The sequence below is a fragment of the Apium graveolens genome, chromosome 2 (genome assembly GCF_009905375.1).
Source record: "Apium graveolens cultivar Ventura chromosome 2, ASM990537v1, whole genome shotgun sequence".
Taxonomy (NCBI): Eukaryota; Viridiplantae; Streptophyta; class Magnoliopsida; order Apiales; family Apiaceae; genus Apium; species Apium graveolens.
In genome coordinates this window covers 178,317,514-178,335,832 of record NC_133648.1, presented here as the reverse complement: position 1 = coordinate 178,335,832, position 18,319 = coordinate 178,317,514, and the positions used below count along the sequence as shown (strand labels likewise).

Genomic DNA, 18,319 nt, shown 5'->3' with positions numbered 1-18,319 from the left:
TTGCTTGGATCAGTTCTTGGGACAGCAGCCCTTCTTCTTACCCGACCATCCAGGTCTATGATAGGAGGAGGATTTCTCCCCCTAGGAGGTATGTGGGGTCTGGTGGCTTGGTGAGCCTCCAAATCACGCCTCAGCCTTTGGATTTCAGCCTCATGAGCCCTGATCTTTTCCTGCACTTCGTGGGGATTCGCCCCTGGGGTGCTTTGGGGGCGTTGCCTTCCATCGGCCATTGGCTCTTTTCCAGGACGCCTCCTTCTCGGGGCCACTTCATCATCCGAAGATTCGGAGTCTCTCTCAGTGTATGGACCAGAAAATTCCCGATCCTCAGGGATAGGATCCAAACCTCGTATATAGGGGGGCGACCGCCCTCGTGCTTCGCTTCGCCCAGCATATCCACTTCCTCCAACCTCAGGGTGAAGGGGCATCCCATAAGGGGGGTTAGTAGTAACAATAGTTGAATATTCATACCCGACAGGTCGAGAATTCACAGGTATATGTATTTGTTGAACTTGAGGATTCGTACCTTGAATAGTCGGGGGAGTTGTCCCTTGTGGCTGAGTATGAGTTGCCCCTGTCTGGGCTTCCCCCTGAGTAGATGCATAAGTTGAATGGGGAGGAACCTCCACGGTTGATGAAATCACCTGGGTTGTCCCTGATGGTGTTCCCTCCTCCAGAGTGCTAGTTGTTCTCCGTGTTCTCGCCATGGTTGTTGTTCCGTTATGTCCCACAGACGGCGCCAAATGTTATGGATTAAAACTACTATATATAATTGCTGTATTTAATACTAAGGAACGTGAGCTTCGAGGCTCGATTTGACTGCTCTTGTGTTTCGTGACTCAATCTGCCTTAACAAGATGCCTACGTACCTTGCTGATTGCCAAGGATCAAGTCAAAAAACGTAGTTCTGATGTATGGGGTGAGGCCCCTTATATAGATGTGGGAGTCCTTGAATTGGACTTGGTATAGGAGACTTGGTGGATAAGCCTCTGAATTAGGATAGACTTAGGAGTCCTAGGAAGTAGGAAGCTGATTCCTTATCCCTTTAGGTCCCCTTGAGGCTAATCTATAAGGATTTATATCCTTATCGGGACTCTTCTCAACAGCTGATTTTTCCCTTATTAATTAATTACGAAATTAATTAATAATCAGGGCTTTTGGGCCTTTTTTATTCCACCAGGCCTGATCTGGTCCATCAGGCTTAACCTTTCTGGTCTGAGTTTCATATATCTTTTTATTGGGCCTAGCAGCCCACAGCTTGTACAATTAATGCAGTATTTAATTATACAATCATAATTTATTTATCCTTATCAATAGCGTGTTAATCTCTATTGAAGCGACAATGAATTTAGAGATTTAGAACTTGTCATGCTAGCATAGGTTCATGTATTTGTTATGCATGATTCGTAGGTGATTTTAACCATCTTACTTTCCCTATATAAGATGGTCTGGATGAGGATGAGGATGTCAGCTATGTCAATCTAGCCCTAATGGCCAAGTCTGATGAAACAGAGACAAGTTCTTCAAGCAATCAGGTAATCACCACTAACCTTGCATATTTATCTAAAGATGAGTGTAATGATGCAATAAATGACATGTCTACAGAATTATATCATTTGCGTGTTACACTTAAGTCTCTTACTAAGGAATATGCTAAAATCAAAGAAAACAATTTGTTTTTAAGTGAGAGGAATAATGTGTTAGAGTCTCAGTTCATTGAATTTGAAAAATTAAGAATTGATTATAAAATTGCTAAGGATGAATTAACCGAGTCCTTGAAGAAAGAAGAGATCTTGAAGAAGCAGCTTGAATGAGAACATGAGGTGATTAAGGCATGGAAAACATCTAGAGATGTTCATGCTCAAATCACCAAAGTTCAAGGGATTGAGTCCTTTTGTGATGCAGCCTGGAAGAAGAACAAGGAGAAGCTGGAATCCAATTTGGTGGAAGGATTGCTAACAGATGTAGACTCGACGGATGATGAGGGTCATCCATCGGATAATAAAAAGGGTTATCCGTCGAGTGATATAAATCCTCATCCGTCGACTATAAGCAAGCCTGTGAGTAAAGCCAAGCTTGTCAAGTTAGATGAAAAATATGGATCAGTTTCCAAGAATTTTTTTCCAAGAGAATCCAGTCAAGTGAAGAAGGAGAAGAAGGCTAATGTTGGTCATATGACTGTCAAGCAATTGAGTGACATACTTGAAAAGATTGAGGTTAAAACAGAGGCTAAAAAGAAAAACAATAGAAATGGTAAAGTAGGAATTAACAAGCACGACCACTACACACCTGATAAATATGCTCCTAGAAAAATCTGTGTCAAGTGTGGTAGTGTAAATCATTTATCTGTTAATTGCAAATCTGCCATGCCTACTTCCATATCTGTGCCACCTCATTTTCCCAACATGAATGCCATGCCTTCTATGCCTATGAATGCTATGTCTACGCAGAATATGAATGCATAGTTTGCTAATATTCCATTTGTACCTAATCCTTATTATGCTGCATTTAATATGCCATAAATACCATTTAGCATGCCTTACTGGAATAACATGTTTACTAATAGCATGCCATTATCTATTAATCAAAATATGCATGATAATTCTGCTGTGATGAATGGTTTCAAAGGCCCAACTCAAATGACTAAGGATGAATCTAAATTCCCTAAGTCAAATGAGATAAAGCCTAAGAAACAGAAAAAGAAAGCTAACAAGGACCCAAGGAAACTTGGGTACCAAAATCAACTTAATTTGATTTTGATGTGTACAGAGAAACAGAAAGAATCTATGGTACTTGGATAGTGGTTGTTCAAGACACATGACTGGTGATTCTACCCTGCTCACAGAGTTCAAGGAGAGAGCTGGCCCAAGTATTACTTTTGGAGATGACAACGAAGGTTATACTGTGGGATATGGCTTGATTTCAAAAGACAATGTCATCATTGAGGAGGTTGCCTTAGTGGATGGTCTCAAGCATAATCTGTTGAGTATCATCCAGCTTTGTGATAAAGGCAATTCAGTAACCTTCAACTCAGAAGCCTGTGTTGTGACTAACAAGAGGAGCAACAAAGTGGTTCTAACTGGTGTGAGAAAAGGAAATGTGTACCTAGCTGACTTCAACTCATCAAATGCAGAATCTGTTACTTGTCTTCTCAGCAAAGTAAGTCAGGATGAAAGTTGGCTATGACACAAGAAGCTATCCCATCTAAACTTCAAGACCATGAATGAACTAGTAAAGAAAGAACTGGTTAGAGGCATTCCTCAAGTGGAGTTTTCTAAGGATGAATTGTGTGATGCCTGCCAAAAAGGAAAACAGATCAAAGCATCATTCAGAAAGAAGCTTGATTCAACAATTGAAGAACCTTTGCAACTATTACACATGGATTTGTTTGGACCAATCAATGTGTTGTCCATCTCAAGGAAAAGATTTTGCCTAGTAATTGTAGATGATTTCTCAAAGTTCTCTTGGACATATTTCCTAAAGTCTAAAGATGAGGCTAGTGAAATCATCATCAATCACATAAGGCAAGTCAATAATCATCCTAATTTTAAAGTTAGAAGAATCAGGAGTGACAATGGAACTGAGTTCAAGAATTCTGTCATGAGAGCATTTTGTGAAGAATATGGGTTTTTGCATGAGTTTGTAGCAGTAAGAACCCCACAACAAAATGGAGTGGTAGAAAAGAAGAACATATCACGTATTGAAGCTGCAAGGACAATGCTTGAAGAATCTAAATTACCAACATATTTCTGGGATGAAGCTGTAAATACTGCATGCCACACTCAGAATATTTCTCTGATTAATCAAGCAAAATACATGACTCCCTATCAATTGTTCAAGAACAAGAATCCAACTCTAAATTTTCTTCATGTCTTTGGCTGCAAATGTTATATCTTGAGAAATCAAACTGATCAGAATGGGAAGTTTGATGCCAAAGCAGATGAAGGAATTTTTGTTGGATATGCTGTTGGTAAAGCATATAGAGTCTATAATCTAAGAACCAACATTATTGTGGAATTAATACATGTTGTGTTTAATGATAAAAATATTAAAGGACTGCAAGATGTAGATTACCATGAGAGCCTCAAATTTGACAATGTGGAGATGGTTAGAGATGATAGTGATGATGAAAGTGATCAAGAAACAATATCAAAGGATAATGCAGAAAAATCTACTACCAATGAAGCACAAAATTCAACATCTGTGGAGTTGCATAATGCTTCATCCTTCAGGAGACAATCTGCCTTATCCATCGGGAGACAACCAGCTTCATCCGTCGGTACTCAAGATTCACCATCCTTCGGGTCATCAAAAGAAGCAGGAAGTCAGAATAGATCACTTACAGAAAGCTCCCCTTTCTCAAATCAAAGATCCATTAACTCACGGGGAGTTTCTAATAATCAAAACTCAATCACATATCAAGACAACAATGAGGCCTCTTCATCTAGAGCTAATATACCTCAACAAAGAAAATGGACAAAGGATCACCCTTTGAACTCATCATTGGTGATGTATCTTCTAGAGTTCAAACAAGGAGAGCAACTCAAGAAGAATGTCTATACAACAGCTTTCTTTCTAAGGAAGAACCAAAGAAGGTAGAAAAAGCTTTGTTGGATCCTGATTGGATTTTAGCTATGCAGGAGGAGCTAAACCAATTTGAGAGGAATAAGGTATGGAAGCTGGTGCCCAAGCCTAAAGGAAAGAATCCAATTGACACCAAATGGGTATTCAGAAACAAGATGGATGAAAATGGCATAGTAGTCAGGAACAAAGCTAGATTGGTTGCCAAGGGCTATTGTCAACAAGAAGGAATAGATTTTGATAAAACATTTGCTCTTATTGCAAGACTTGAAGCCATCAGAATCTTCTTAGCCTATGCAGCCCATGCCAATTTCAAAGTCTATCAAATGGATGTCAAAAGTGCCTTTCTGAATGGAGATTTGGAGGAGGAAGTCTATGTCAGTCAACTTCCTGGTTTTGAAGATCCAAATTTTCTAGAATATGTCTACTATCTTTTGAAAGCACTTTATGGACTGAAGCAAGCACCTAGAGCCTGGTATGACACCTTGTCAAAGTTTCTTTTAGAGAATCACTTCACTAGAGGTAATGTAGACAAAACTCTTTTCTTTAGAAATGTTAATGGATCTAGTATACTTGTTCAAATTTATGTAGATGACATTATTTTTGGCTCTACAGATGAAAAACTTTGCAAAAAGTTTGCCAAATTGATGCAAAGTAAGTATGAAATGAGTATGATGGGAGAACTAACTTACTTTCTTGGTTTGCAAGTTAAGCAAGTTAGTGATGGAATATTCATTAGTCAAACTAAATATATTTATGATCTTTTAAAGAAGTTTGATATAATGGATTGACAATCTGCAAAAACTCCCATGACCACTGTAACTAAGCTTGACTTAAACACTACTGAAAAGTCTGTGGATATTTCAAGTTATAGGGGCATGGTTGGCTCACTTCTGTACTTAACAGCTAGTAGGCCAGATATAATGTTTTCTACATATTTGTGTGCTAGATTTCAGGCTGATCCTAGAGAATCACACTTAGTAGCTATTAAGAGAATTTTTAGATATCTCAAGGGAACACCAAAACTTGGCATTTGGTACCCTAGAGATTCTGGTTTTGATCTAACTGGTTATTCAGATGCAGATTATGCAGGTTGTAAAATTGATAGAAAAAGTACCACAGGAACTTGTCAATTTCTAGGAAACAAGCTTGTGTCTTGGTTCAGTAAAAAGCAAAATTCAGTTTCTACTTCTACAGCTGAAGCTGAATATATTGCTGCTGACAGTTGCTGTGCACAGATTTTGTGGATGAAAAACCAATTGCTAGACTATGGTCTGCAAGTGGAAAGAATTCCCATTTTCTAGTGATAACACAAGTACAATTTCCATCACTAAAAATCCAGTGCACCATTCAAGAACAAAGCACATAGACATCAAGTATCACTTCATAAGGGAACATGTAATGAATGGTACTGTGGAACTACATTTTGTTCCAAGTGAAAAGCAGCTTGTAGATATATTTACCAAGCCACTGGATGAATCCAGCTTTTTAAGGTTGGTAAGTGAGTTAGGTATGCTAAATTATTCTTAAATCTTTTCAAATAATTTGCAAGTCGTCATGCAGCCAGAAATTTAATTGATTTTTTAGTCTTAGATGGAATTTTGGCTAAGTCAAAATTTACATCTCGACGGATGATCTTTATCCATCGAGTTTGATCATCCATCAGAATACTGTTTGTAAATAAAAATCAATTATTTTTCTGGAATATTTTATAACTCGACGGATAACAGTTTATCCTCATCCGTCGAATTGTCTTAATCTTAGCCGTTAATTTCCTGAACATTATCCATCGAGTATACTTACAGTTTGTAAGCATTACACGACGGATAATTGATGGAATTTTTACAGTTTATTTTTAAACGGTTATTTTAGGCAATTTTCATTGGTTACTTTATTTTACTTTATTATTTTTGATAGTTATTTTTGAGATAGTATAAAAGCTTATTTCATTTCCATTGCTTTTTTTATCATTCTCAAGTTATCTGCTCTAAATTCTCTCTTTCTCAAAAGCAATTAGCATCTCTATCTCTGTAATTTTCAATCTCTAACAATGGCACCAGTAGTCAAGATCATGTCACAAACTGGATACATCTATGAGAAGAACAACTTTACAGCTCTAGTAAACAAGGGGATTCAATATTCAAGTGACTACCACAAAATGATGGATTTCGTGAAGAACTGCAAACTCAGCTATGCAATGCTAGAATCACCCACCATCTTCTGTGAGGTTGTTGAAGAGATGTGGACTATTGCTTCATACAACTCGATAGATAAGACCATCACAGTCACCATTAAAGGTAAGGAATTCTGTATTTATAGTGATGTTATCAAAGCATGTTTCAAGATTCCTGATAATACTGTGACCTCACCACACACAGACACTGATATAGTTAATATGCTTAATTCCATAAACTATGCACTCTCTACTTCTAAGTTAAGTGACATTAGGAGACTGGCACTTAGGAAGGAATGGAGTTTCATGTATGATGTAGTGACCAAGGTCTTATCTGGTAAAATTAGTAATTTTGATTCTGTCAATATTTCCATGCTTAACATGCTTTACATGCTAGTTACATATAAGTTCTTTAATTTTAGTGATCTTGTTTTGTTTGAGTTGGGATTTAAATTAGGAGAGTTAAATAAGAGGGGTAAAAATGTTTATTATGCTAGATTTTTCATGATGTTAGCTAACCACCTCTCTGAGGAAATTGTGCTTGAGAACCCAAACAACAAATTAGATTGTTGGGTTCAAGAGAGGAGAATTATTGCAGATTTAAACAGGAAAAACCATCACAAGGAGGTGCCACTCTTCTATTTCTCTGTAATGGAAGCACCTCAGGTAAGTGAGGTAAGTTCATCTGTCCCTACTATTCCAACCTCACAAGTTTCTTTGAATTCTAGTGTAGATATGGCAACTGTGTCAAAGACCCAACAGTTGCCTACCCAAGCTACTAAATGATCAAAAATTTCAAAATCCAAATCAAAGAAAATCCCCTCTGGTATCTCTCAAAAGATGCCAGTTGTAAAATCCACCAAAACCAAATAGGGGAGTGTGAAGGTGGGAAAGGTAGGTGAGGGACAGGGTGAACATAAAAGAAACCCTAAGGATAAGGATCGAGAGTTGAGTGGTTCCCAGCCTAGCCACACTGTAGTTTCCCAACAAACTGTAGCGATTAATAAGGATACAAGCTCATTTCTAGTTGCATCCTCCCAAAAGGATGTGACTATTGAACAAAGCTCTCAACCAAGAGCACAGGCCAAAAGGGTAAGGGACACTAGCTCACCCCAAACTTATGCCAGAAAGAAGAAATCCAAAACCTTTGGGGATGCACAGGGTTCACACACTGTGCAAAGTGGTGCTAAAGACACAGTCACTGCACCTTCACAAATTCAGCTTGATGTGGCTCCAATAAATGTGGAGTCACATCCCAAATCATTAGTTATAGAAGCACCTCAAACACCAAACTCTCCCACAAACTCTCTGGATGTGGATATGATCAACACATCAATTCCTGATTCCCCTTCTTTAACTTTGTTGGGGAAGCCAAAATCTAGAGCAAGTGAGCATCATCTTTTGGATGATTTGTTGGCTCACTTGCCAATTCTTTCAGGAACTGTTGAAACATCTGTGCCCAAAATCTCATCAATCAGCACAGAGTCCACAATAGTTTCAATTCTATGTTCATTCATTTCTACTCTCTCGATGGATATTGCTCATCAGTCGAGTAGTGATTGTATCCCGACGGATAAGCTTAAAAGCATTTATCTGTCGGATAGTCAAACTGCTAACCCGATGGATATTCCTCATTCGTCGGGTGTCTCTGCACAACTTCAAATTTCATCTATTATCTCTAGTGTAGAAGACTTAGTGGTTGTACAGTCACTCTTAGGATTGAGGGCAGAGAGTGTTATGAGTGAGGGTCTTGGTAGCTCCTAGGAAAAAGGAGAGGAAAAGAGTGAAAATATGCAATCCATTTCTTCAGGATTGGCAAAAGAGAGTGAGAGGAGTCCCACCTTAGATGGTGAAGGTGTGGGTGTGAGGGTGGGGAGCCAGGGTGAGACCCTGATGCAACAAAAGAGAGAACAAAAGAGAAATACAGGTACAGGAGCCATAAGGATGGATGTCATTGCTAGTGAGTAAATGAATGTCCAGGATGTAGACATGAAGGGACTATCTCAGCAACCTCAAGCTGTTATAGAATCCACCTCCCTTGATGCTGAGGCATTTACTCACCCTGTTCCAGCTTATCAACTTCTAGCTGAACAGGGCAATGACAATGCAGAAAGGATGCTCAATTTGGTGCATACCACTTAGTCGATGCTACGAGTTAAGGATGCCATCACAGCTTTGCCCTCTACAGCTGGTGATGTTGATTATGAGACTGGTGGTTCCGCAGATTTCTTTGGGGATGAAGGTGAAGATAGTGAAGAAGAGCCATTGGACATAGGGGGAGAAGTAGGTTCCAGTTCAAGATCAGGCATGCCATCATGGGCATTTTCAAAACATTGTGATGAACACTACTTCAAGACAACCCTGATCCACATAAATCAGACAAATTCTGCACTTCAAACCACTACAAATGCCAACACCAAGAAGCTCCTTCAAGCACATCTTGCTTCTCTGCAACTACAACAAATTCAAGGCTTCCAACATGCTAGAGATGTCAACACCATCAAAGGAGATATTGATGAGATGAAGAAGGCTATTTCTGACAAAATGGACTCTAAGCTTCCAGAAGCTACAATGCTTGACATCAAGAGACAACTCAGGAAAAATTCTGATCTTGCCACAAAGATAGATGCCTTGGATACAAGGATGACAGCTATGGAAGCATCTCTAACAGCCATTCATCTGCATCAAGCTCAACAGACAGACTTGCTTCAGAAGCTGGTGGCTGCACAAACCTCTGCCTCTACTCAACTTGATGATAACAAAAAGGGGGAGAAAGGACCAAGTGATGGGGAGAAGCTTCACATTTAAATCAGTAAAGTAATTGTGCCTGCAATTGCTTTCACCAAGCCACCAGTAACAGACAGTATATATCTAATCAATGAAGCAGCAGCCAATTTAAGAGCAGCTGAAAAGGAGCAGTTGAAGCCAATCAACTGGGAGAAAATTGATGAGGAAATTCAAAAGAAGTTTGGGCTAATAAAGAAGCCGGAAAAGTCAACCATTCATCACTCTCAAGTCAGGCTAATCACTGTAAATGAAATGAGCATGAACTATCTGGAAATAGGACAGCCATCCTGCATCAAATCTCCAAAGGCTAAAATAATTCTGAAGCCAAGGGTGAACTATCCAAAATCATCATTAAAGAACACTTTGGATACAGTGTATGAGACACATAAGCCTGATGAGAAGAAACTGTTATCAAGGTCAATTGCCTTCTACAAGGATCCATCTGATTCAGCCTTAAAAAGGAGAATTGCTAAAGTTTTCAGGATTGGGAAATAAATTTTTGTGGTGGCTGGACATCCTCAATTTGCTCAAGCAAAGAGAGAAGAAAAGGCAAGATTGAAGCAGGAAAAGAAGCAAGCTATTCTAGATGCCAAAAAGGCTAAGCAAAAGAAAGAGCAAGCTGCTATCTTGGCCAAGCTACAAGCTGTGAAACCAACACAACAAATTCCTGCTCAGCCATCTGAAATCACTGAATCTCAAGATCCAAAGAAAAAATTTGAACCACAACAGAAGAAATCTTAGAGATACAAGGAATTGGCCAAAAGAACCAAAAGGAAATTGAACTTTGTTGGTAAGGAATTGGAGGATCAGTTTCCCAAGGAATCCACTCCAACTACAACTCAAGCATCAAAACCCTCTGTGGTATTTGAAGACATCAAGGTGGTGGATCCTTACAGGAACATTCATGGTGAACCTATTGTGCCTAAGGATGAACCAATAGACTGGGAGAACCTACCAATTCCTGACTTCAATCTGCCAATCCTTAACAAGCCAAAGAGAACAAAGTCAAGAGCAGTCAAGAAAGTGAAGTTGTCACCTCTCAAATCCAAATCTCTAGTCAAAGCTCAATCTAAAGTCAACAAGGGAGATTACATGTACTTGTGTGACATCAAGGAATTCTCTGATCTAAATCTTTATCTAGATGAACTAGAAGAAGTGAGAGGGATTGATGCATATAGAAATCTACCTGAAAGGTTAGTTTTCAAGTACAAGGGAGGAAATGAGATTCAATGGCCACTTCACAGGATCCTTCAAGAAAGCCAAGTTGTACTGATAAAGGTTTATTCATCTTTCAAGAAGAACTTTGGGTTCAATGTAACTGCAAGAAGACTGGTTCTAAAGAAGATTGAAGAACTGAGGAGTATTAGAGCTAAAGATGCACTCCCAAAGTCTCTAATTATTCCTTACACAGGGAGAAGAGTGCATCTAAGGCCCTACTGGCTGATGGAGTTCATGGATGACAAAGGAGTTAGAAGATTTTTCAGATTAGAAGACCAATTGAGCATCTCTGGAAATGAGATTCTTTTGGAGATGCAAGAAAAGCTAAATCTCTCAGAATCTGATGAACTGGAATTCCATAGACAACTCCAAAATCAGATAGAAGAAAACAACAGAATGCTTGGAAAGAGATCCAGACCTTCAAGGAACTAGATAAATCTGCTCAGGTTAGAGGAGCACTTTGAAAATGACTGTGAACTAAACTTTGTACATTTTGTTAATAGAAGCACTTTACAGTTTTATCTACTTGCTTTCAAAGTTGTATTTTTAGGGTGTTTTGTTATCATCAAGTTTCTCTTAATTTATGGCTACAATTCCAGTTGACATAAATTGGGGGAGATTGTTGTGAATATGTTGTGAACTTGATGATTTCATTAACAAAACACCTTAGTAGATTTTACTAAGTGAAAAATATGGCACTCGACGGATAAGGATTATAGTCCCGATGGATGACTTAATATAGTCCCGACGGATGATGATTTATTATCCATCGAGTGAGTAGCTTGTGTAAAAATAAGTCTATAGCACATTTCTGCATACACATTATTTAGATTCTGTAAGTAGTACTCAAGTTATATTGACTTTAACTAGATATGCAGAATAGGTTGTTTAATTGAACATAGATGATGTCTTGTAATTCTGCATAAATGAAATGAAGTCAAGTGCCAGATTGCTACCCGACGGATAAACAACAATGCCACTCGACGGATGATCAACTAGGCAACCCGAAGGATGATCATGAACCCCATGGATAAAGAATTCAAACATCTGTTGACAGTGACAACACAGTCACATACGTCAAGTGTATGCAAATGGAATGTGGAAGCCTATTCAACTGGGTTTTAGAGAACAAAGAAGCATTGCCATTTATATGCTGTTATGAAGATATTCAAAGATGCTGGAATAAGGTAATGAAGCAGCATAGTATTGGACTTGATAGATTTTGTTTTATTATATTGTCCTATTACTTTGTAATCTTGGTGATATATAAACCGAGAAGTAGCAAATAGAACAACTAACTAAACAACCAAGAGAGAAACATTTGTATGCTGTATTCTTAGCATTTCTCTGCAATCTTAGTTAAAATTTGTAAGCGACTGTGAGCTAATTGCTACACAGAGTTCTCTTGATATATTATATATCTCTAGTGGATATATTCAAATCCACCAGAAAGTTTTTAAAGACTTATGTTTTTAATTACTTGTGTATTGATTCATTCCAATTTATTATTCCGCAGTTTGCAAATCAATTCACACAGTTATATATTATTAAGATAGAACATTTTATATATTTGTGAAAAAGTTTCAAGAATTCCATTCAACCCCCCTTCTGTAATTCTTGTTGCATTGTTAGGGACTAACAAATACTAAAGTACTCAGGTTTTTATTCCACAACATTTTGCACCATCTATGGGAAACTTACAACAACCATGGTGAACACACGGAGCAGAAACACTAGTGGGACATACACTCTTGTCCCATCACGAACAATCGCATCAGTGGTGGACATACCACCGCACTCAACTTATGCCTCCACCCAACGAGGAACCCTAGTAGGGGCAACTGAGGCTCAGCCACAAGGGACGAATCCCCCGTCTCCTCAAGGGATGATTCCCTAATTTCAGCAGCTAAATGCACCTATGAACTCTCAACCCATTGCGTATGAGTATTCAACGATTGTGACTACCAACCCCCTTATGGGATGCCTTTATACCCCGAAGTTAGATGGAGTGGGCACTCTAATAGGAGTGAAGCACAAGGGAGGACGCCCCAATACGCTTGGCTCATATTCTGGAGGATCAAGAATTCTCTGGACCTTATACTGAAAGAGACTCTGAGTAATTGGATGATGATGTTGCTACAGGAAGGAGGTGTGCTGGCAAAGAGCCGATGGCTGACACTGAACAACGCTCCAGGAGCACTCAAGGGATGAATCCCCAAGATGTTCAAGAGAGGATCAGAGCTCATAAGCTGAAATCCAAAGGCTGAAGCGAGATCTGGAGACACATCTGGCCCCAAGACCCCCACTCGCTCCAAGGCGGAGAAATCCTCCTCCAATAATAGACCTGGATGGTCCAATACCAAGAAGGGCAGTTACCCCAAGGGCTGATCCAAGTGATCTTATGCCCCTAGGAGATCCTGATGATCTAAAACCACCATTCACTGATGAGATAATGAATGCTCACATCTCAAGGAAGTTCAAGATGCCCACCATCAAAGCATACGATGGTACTAGTGACCCTGCTAATCATGTTAGGATGTTCGCTAACGTCCTCTTGCTATAGCCCTTGAACGATACTATTAAGTGTCGGGCCTTCCCTCAAACCCTATCGGGCATGGATCAAAGGTGGTACAGCCGTCTGCCCCAAGCTTTATTGGATCCTTTAAGGACTTGAGTTAAGCTTTTATCAAGTAGTTCATAAGTGGCAGAGTGCATGAGAAAAGTTCAGCTTCTCTCATGGGCATAATCCAAGGAGCAAAGGAGTCCCTGAGAGAGTATCTGAATCAATTTACGAAGGAGGCTTTGAAGGTCCCTGATCTTGATGATAAGGTAGCTATGATAGCTCTATAACAAGGGACTAGAGACGAGTTCTTTAAGATGTCCCTGGCTAAGCGCCCTCCCAAAAGTATGCTGCAGCTCCATGATAGAGCCGGAAAGTATATCAAGGTGGAGGAGAGTATGAAGAAGACAGCTGTGAACAATGAACCTATTGGAAACAAGAAAAGGAAGACGGATCAGGAGTACAACGTGAAGGACAAGTATCCACAAATTGGTAAAAACTCTGACTCCTCCTCTTCTAAGAAGAATCAGCAGCCAAGGTTTGCTGAGTATGCGAGGTTGAACGCCCCAAGGAGCCAAATCCTTATGGAAATTGAAAAGGATAAGGACTTCAAATGGCCGAAACCACTAAGGGGAGACCCCGAGAAAAGAGACAAGAGTCGGTATTATAGGTTTCACAAAGATGTCGGTCATGATACTGATGATTGTAGGAAATTCATGGATGGGATTGAGTATCTGATCTGAAGGGGAAAGTTTGGACGTTTCACCAAGGGTGAAGAGGCCGGAGGCCAAAAAAGAGATAATGATCAAAGAGATGATGATCGAATGGGAAACGACAGAGATCGCAACCCACAGCCCCGAGGGCCAGTAATCAATATGATCTCATGAGGACCTACAACAGCTGGTACTACAAGGAACTCCCGAAAAGCTTATGCAAGAGAAGTGATGAGCATAGTTGGAGAGCCATCTAAGCATTCTAAGTCAGAGACGATGTTTGAATTTGGTGACCCAGACCTTGAAGGTTTGAAATTTCCTCAGGAAGATCCTCTGGTTATCACTCCGATAATTGGAAATTGTCCTGTTATGAGGGTCCTAGTGGACAATGGAGCTTCCGTGGACATTATGTTCCATGACATATTCATAAGGATGGGCTACAATAATTCTCAGCTAACTCCATCTAACGTACCCATCTACGGGTTTAACCATGTAGAATGCAAAGTCGAAGAAGCAATACAACTTCTCGTAACTATCGGGGAAGAGCCCAGGGAGGACACACAGATGTTGAACTTTCAGGTTGTCAAGGCAGCCTCTACTTACAATACTATCATGGGTAGAATAGCGATCCATGCTTTTAAGGCTTTTCCCTCAACCTACCACATGGTACTGAAGTTCCCAACTAGAAATGGTGTTAGAGAAGTAAGGGGAGATTAGAAGATGACCCACACTTTCTATGTTGCAACAGTTAGGCCCAATGGAACAGGGGGGCAGGTCCTCCCCATAGAAGATATGGATGTCCGAGAAAATGACGAACTGCGAGGGATGTCATCCGAGGACTTGGTCCCATTCCTTTAGACCCCTTAGACCCGGAGAAGGTCATGTACATTGGGGAATCTCTTAACAAGCCCTTGAAGGGCCGAATGATAACTTTCTTCCAAGAAAACAATGATGTATTTGCTTGGACAGTAGCTGATATGACTGGGATTGACCCCAACCTTATAACTCATAGGTTGAACATTGATCCAACTCGGAAGGCTGTAAAGCAAAAGAAGAGAACTTATGCCCCTGATAGACTGGAAGCAATTAAGAAGGAGGTCGAGAAGCTTTTAGAAGCTAGATTTATTGAGGAAGTGCAACTGTCTGAATGGTTGGCCAACCCTGTAATGGTTAAGAAGGCCAATGGAAAGTGGAAGATGTGCATTGACTTCACTGACTTGAATGATGCTTGTCCCAAGAACTGCTACCCCCACCAAGAATTGATACCCTGATCGATGCCACTGCTGGACATGAGATGCTAAGCTTCATGGATGGCTTCAGTGGTTACAATCAGATTAGAACGCATAAGGATGACACCCCCAAGGTATACTTCATAACTGACTTTGGTGTATTTTGTTATCTTGTTATGGCTTTTGGACTTAAGAATGCAGGAGCTACTTACCAAAGACTAGTGAACAAGATATTTGCCCATCTAATTGGAAAGACCATGGAGGTCTATGTCGATGACATGTTAGTTAAAAGCCTAAGAAAGGCCGATAATATTAGTCACCTCAAAGAGGCATTTGAAGTGCTGAGGGACCACAAGATGATGTTAAACCCAACCAAATGTGCTTTTGGCGTTGGGTCTGGAAATTTTTTGGATCACATGGTATCTAAGAGGGGGATAGAGGCCAACCCCGAAAAGATCGAAGCCATCCTAGACATGGAGCCACTACGCTCCATCAAGGATGTTCAGAAGCTAACATGATGAATTGCAGCTTTAGGGAGGTTCATCTCCAAGTCTGGAGACAAATGCCTTACCTTTTTCAAAACCCTTAAGAAGGTGAAGGACTTTGAATGGACAACTGAGAGCCAAGAGGCCTTTGAACAGCTGAAGAAGTATATGACTAAAGCCCTGTTGTTGGCTAAACCAAGTTTGGAGGACAATCTTTATTTGTACATCACAGTATCTGAACAAGCCATGAGTGCAGTCCTCGTAAAGGAAGAGCAGAAGCTCTAGAAGCCTGTATACTATATAAGCAAGGTGCTCCATGGAGCAGAGTTAAATTACTCCACCACGGAGAAGTTCGCGCTTGCTCTCATCACAGCCTCGAGAAAGTTGAGACCATACTTCCAGGCTTACAAGATCGAAGTCTTAACGGACCAACCTTTGAGGAACATTCTTCATAGCCCGAAGGCCAGTGGAAGGCTTATCAAGTGGGTGATTGAGTTAGGAGAATTTGATATCAAATACAAGCCTTGAACGGCCATCAAGGCTCAGGCCTTAGCAGACTTCGTGGTCGAATGCACCATTAACAACCAAGAAGTCGGGGGGCAAGAGATAGTAACCCCAGAAGGAGGGGAAAAGGGGAAGGGGAAGGATAAGGATGAAGAAATAACCTTGAAAAAATATTGGGTTCTCCATTTTGACGAAACATCCAAAACAAAATCTAGTGGTGCAGGCCTAGTCTTGCAAAGCCCTTATAGGTTTATGATTGAATATGCCTTGAATTTGTATTTCTCGACTATGAACAACGCAGCAGAATATGAAGCATTGATAGATGGCTAAGGTTTGGCTAGAGCTGTGAGGGCCAAAAACCTGAAGGTCTGCGGAGACTCAAGGATTGTAGTTGCTCAAGTTAATGGGGACTTTGAGGCCAAGTATGATACTATGGCCAAGTACCTGAGAGTCATAAAGGGAATACTGACTCAGTTTGATGAGTGGTACGTAAAACATGTTCCGAGATAGGAGAACACTACGGCGGATGCCTTGTCTCAGTTCACCTCATCTGAAATCGAGAACTATCCGAGAAGTATCTACTTCTAGGTCTTGAAGACCGCTACTATTCATGTCATAAATCTGATAGCACCGGTTGGTGTGGCAAGCTCTTGGATAGACTCGACCAAGACCCACTTAGAAACTGGGTGGCTCCCCGACGATGCCCAGGAGGAACGCAAGTTATCGGTTAGAGCGTTAAGATACTCATTGATTGAAGGCCTTCTTTATAAAAGGTCCTTTGTTATTCCATACTTGAAGTGCTTAAGACCTCTTGAGGCAGATGAGGCACTTAAAGAAGCCCATAAAGGGATTTGTGGACAACACTTGGGGGGCAGGGCCCTCGCTCACAAGATAACTCGGTTGGGGTTCTACTGGCCAACTATACTAGTCGATGCAAAGGCTTATGTGAAGAGATGCAATAGATGCCAGAGGCACGCTCCGATAGTATGAAAGCCCCCAGAGAGGCTTACGTCGATCAGCACACCCATCCCTTTTGTAATGTGGGGAATGGACATACTTGTACCATTTCCTATGGCATCGGGACATAGGAAGTTCATTGTGGTAGCCATAGACTACTTTACAAAGTGGATTGAGCCTAAGGAACTAGCCAAGATAACCACCAAGCAAATTACATAATTCTTCTGAGATAATGTGATATGCCGATATGGAATCCCACGAATACTTATCACGGATAATGGGAAATAATTTGATAATGCAGAGTTCAGAGAGTACTGTGACGATAACATCATAGAACTTCGCTTCACCTTGGTTGCACATCCTCAAGCAAACAGGCAAGCAGAAGTTGCTAACAGAATCATCCTTGATGGACTTAAGAAAAGGGTTGAACCCTCGAGAAACACTTGGGTGGATGAGGTTACTGCCCATACTGTGGGCATATCGTACCACCTGCAAAGTGAGAACTGAAGCTACCCCGTTTAGGCTGGCTTACGGAGCCGAGGCTATGGTGCCCCTTTAAATCACTCATGGATCCCTTAGGATCAAAGCTTACGACCCAGAGACAAATGAAGAAGGCATGAGGCTCGCTCTCGATCTCATTGACGAGGTCAGGGATGAGGCCAACGCCCACAATGCAGAGCATCAACGAAGAGCCTCCCTCTATTACAATAGACGGGTTAAAGAAAGGTTCTTTCAATAGGGAGATTTGGTTTTGAGGAAGATTGAGCCATCAGGAGTAGGGGAGAGAGGAAAGCTAGCCCCAACTGGGAAGGACCTTATAAGGTCAGGAAGACACTATGACAAGGATCCTACAAGTTAGAGACCCTAAATGGTGATGAAGTACCTCACACTTGGCATGCTTCAAACCTAAAGGTTTATTATGTTTAGGACATTCACTACATGTTTTTAGTACTTAGTATTAAGTTTATAAATAAGGTCGACGAAACCATCATATGTAAGGGTTGAACCCATTTTGTAGAGATATTATCTATTTATACAAGTTTATTTCTATCATCTTGTCTACCAATTTATTTAAGTACGAGCATCTAAAGAATGCAAGTCCCGAAGGACCAAAT

The 18,319-nt window shown here is 40.4% G+C and overlaps 1 protein-coding gene across 1 annotated transcript; it reads left to right on the top strand.

Moving 5' to 3' along the window:
• Positions 1–14,260: 14,260 nt before the first annotated feature.
• LOC141695645 (uncharacterized) lies at positions 14,261–14,746 on the top strand. Its single transcript, XM_074499878.1, has one exon. The coding sequence runs from the start codon at positions 14,261–14,263 to the stop codon at positions 14,744–14,746; it is 486 nt and encodes a 161-aa protein (XP_074355979.1).
• Positions 14,747–18,319: the final 3,573 nt, after the last annotated feature.

What these genes read in the sequence shown, in the direction of transcription:
- LOC141695645 (XM_074499878.1), top strand. Translation starts at nt 14,261, where the DNA reads ATGAGCATAGTTGGAGAGCCATCTAAGCATTCTAAGTCAGAGACGATG.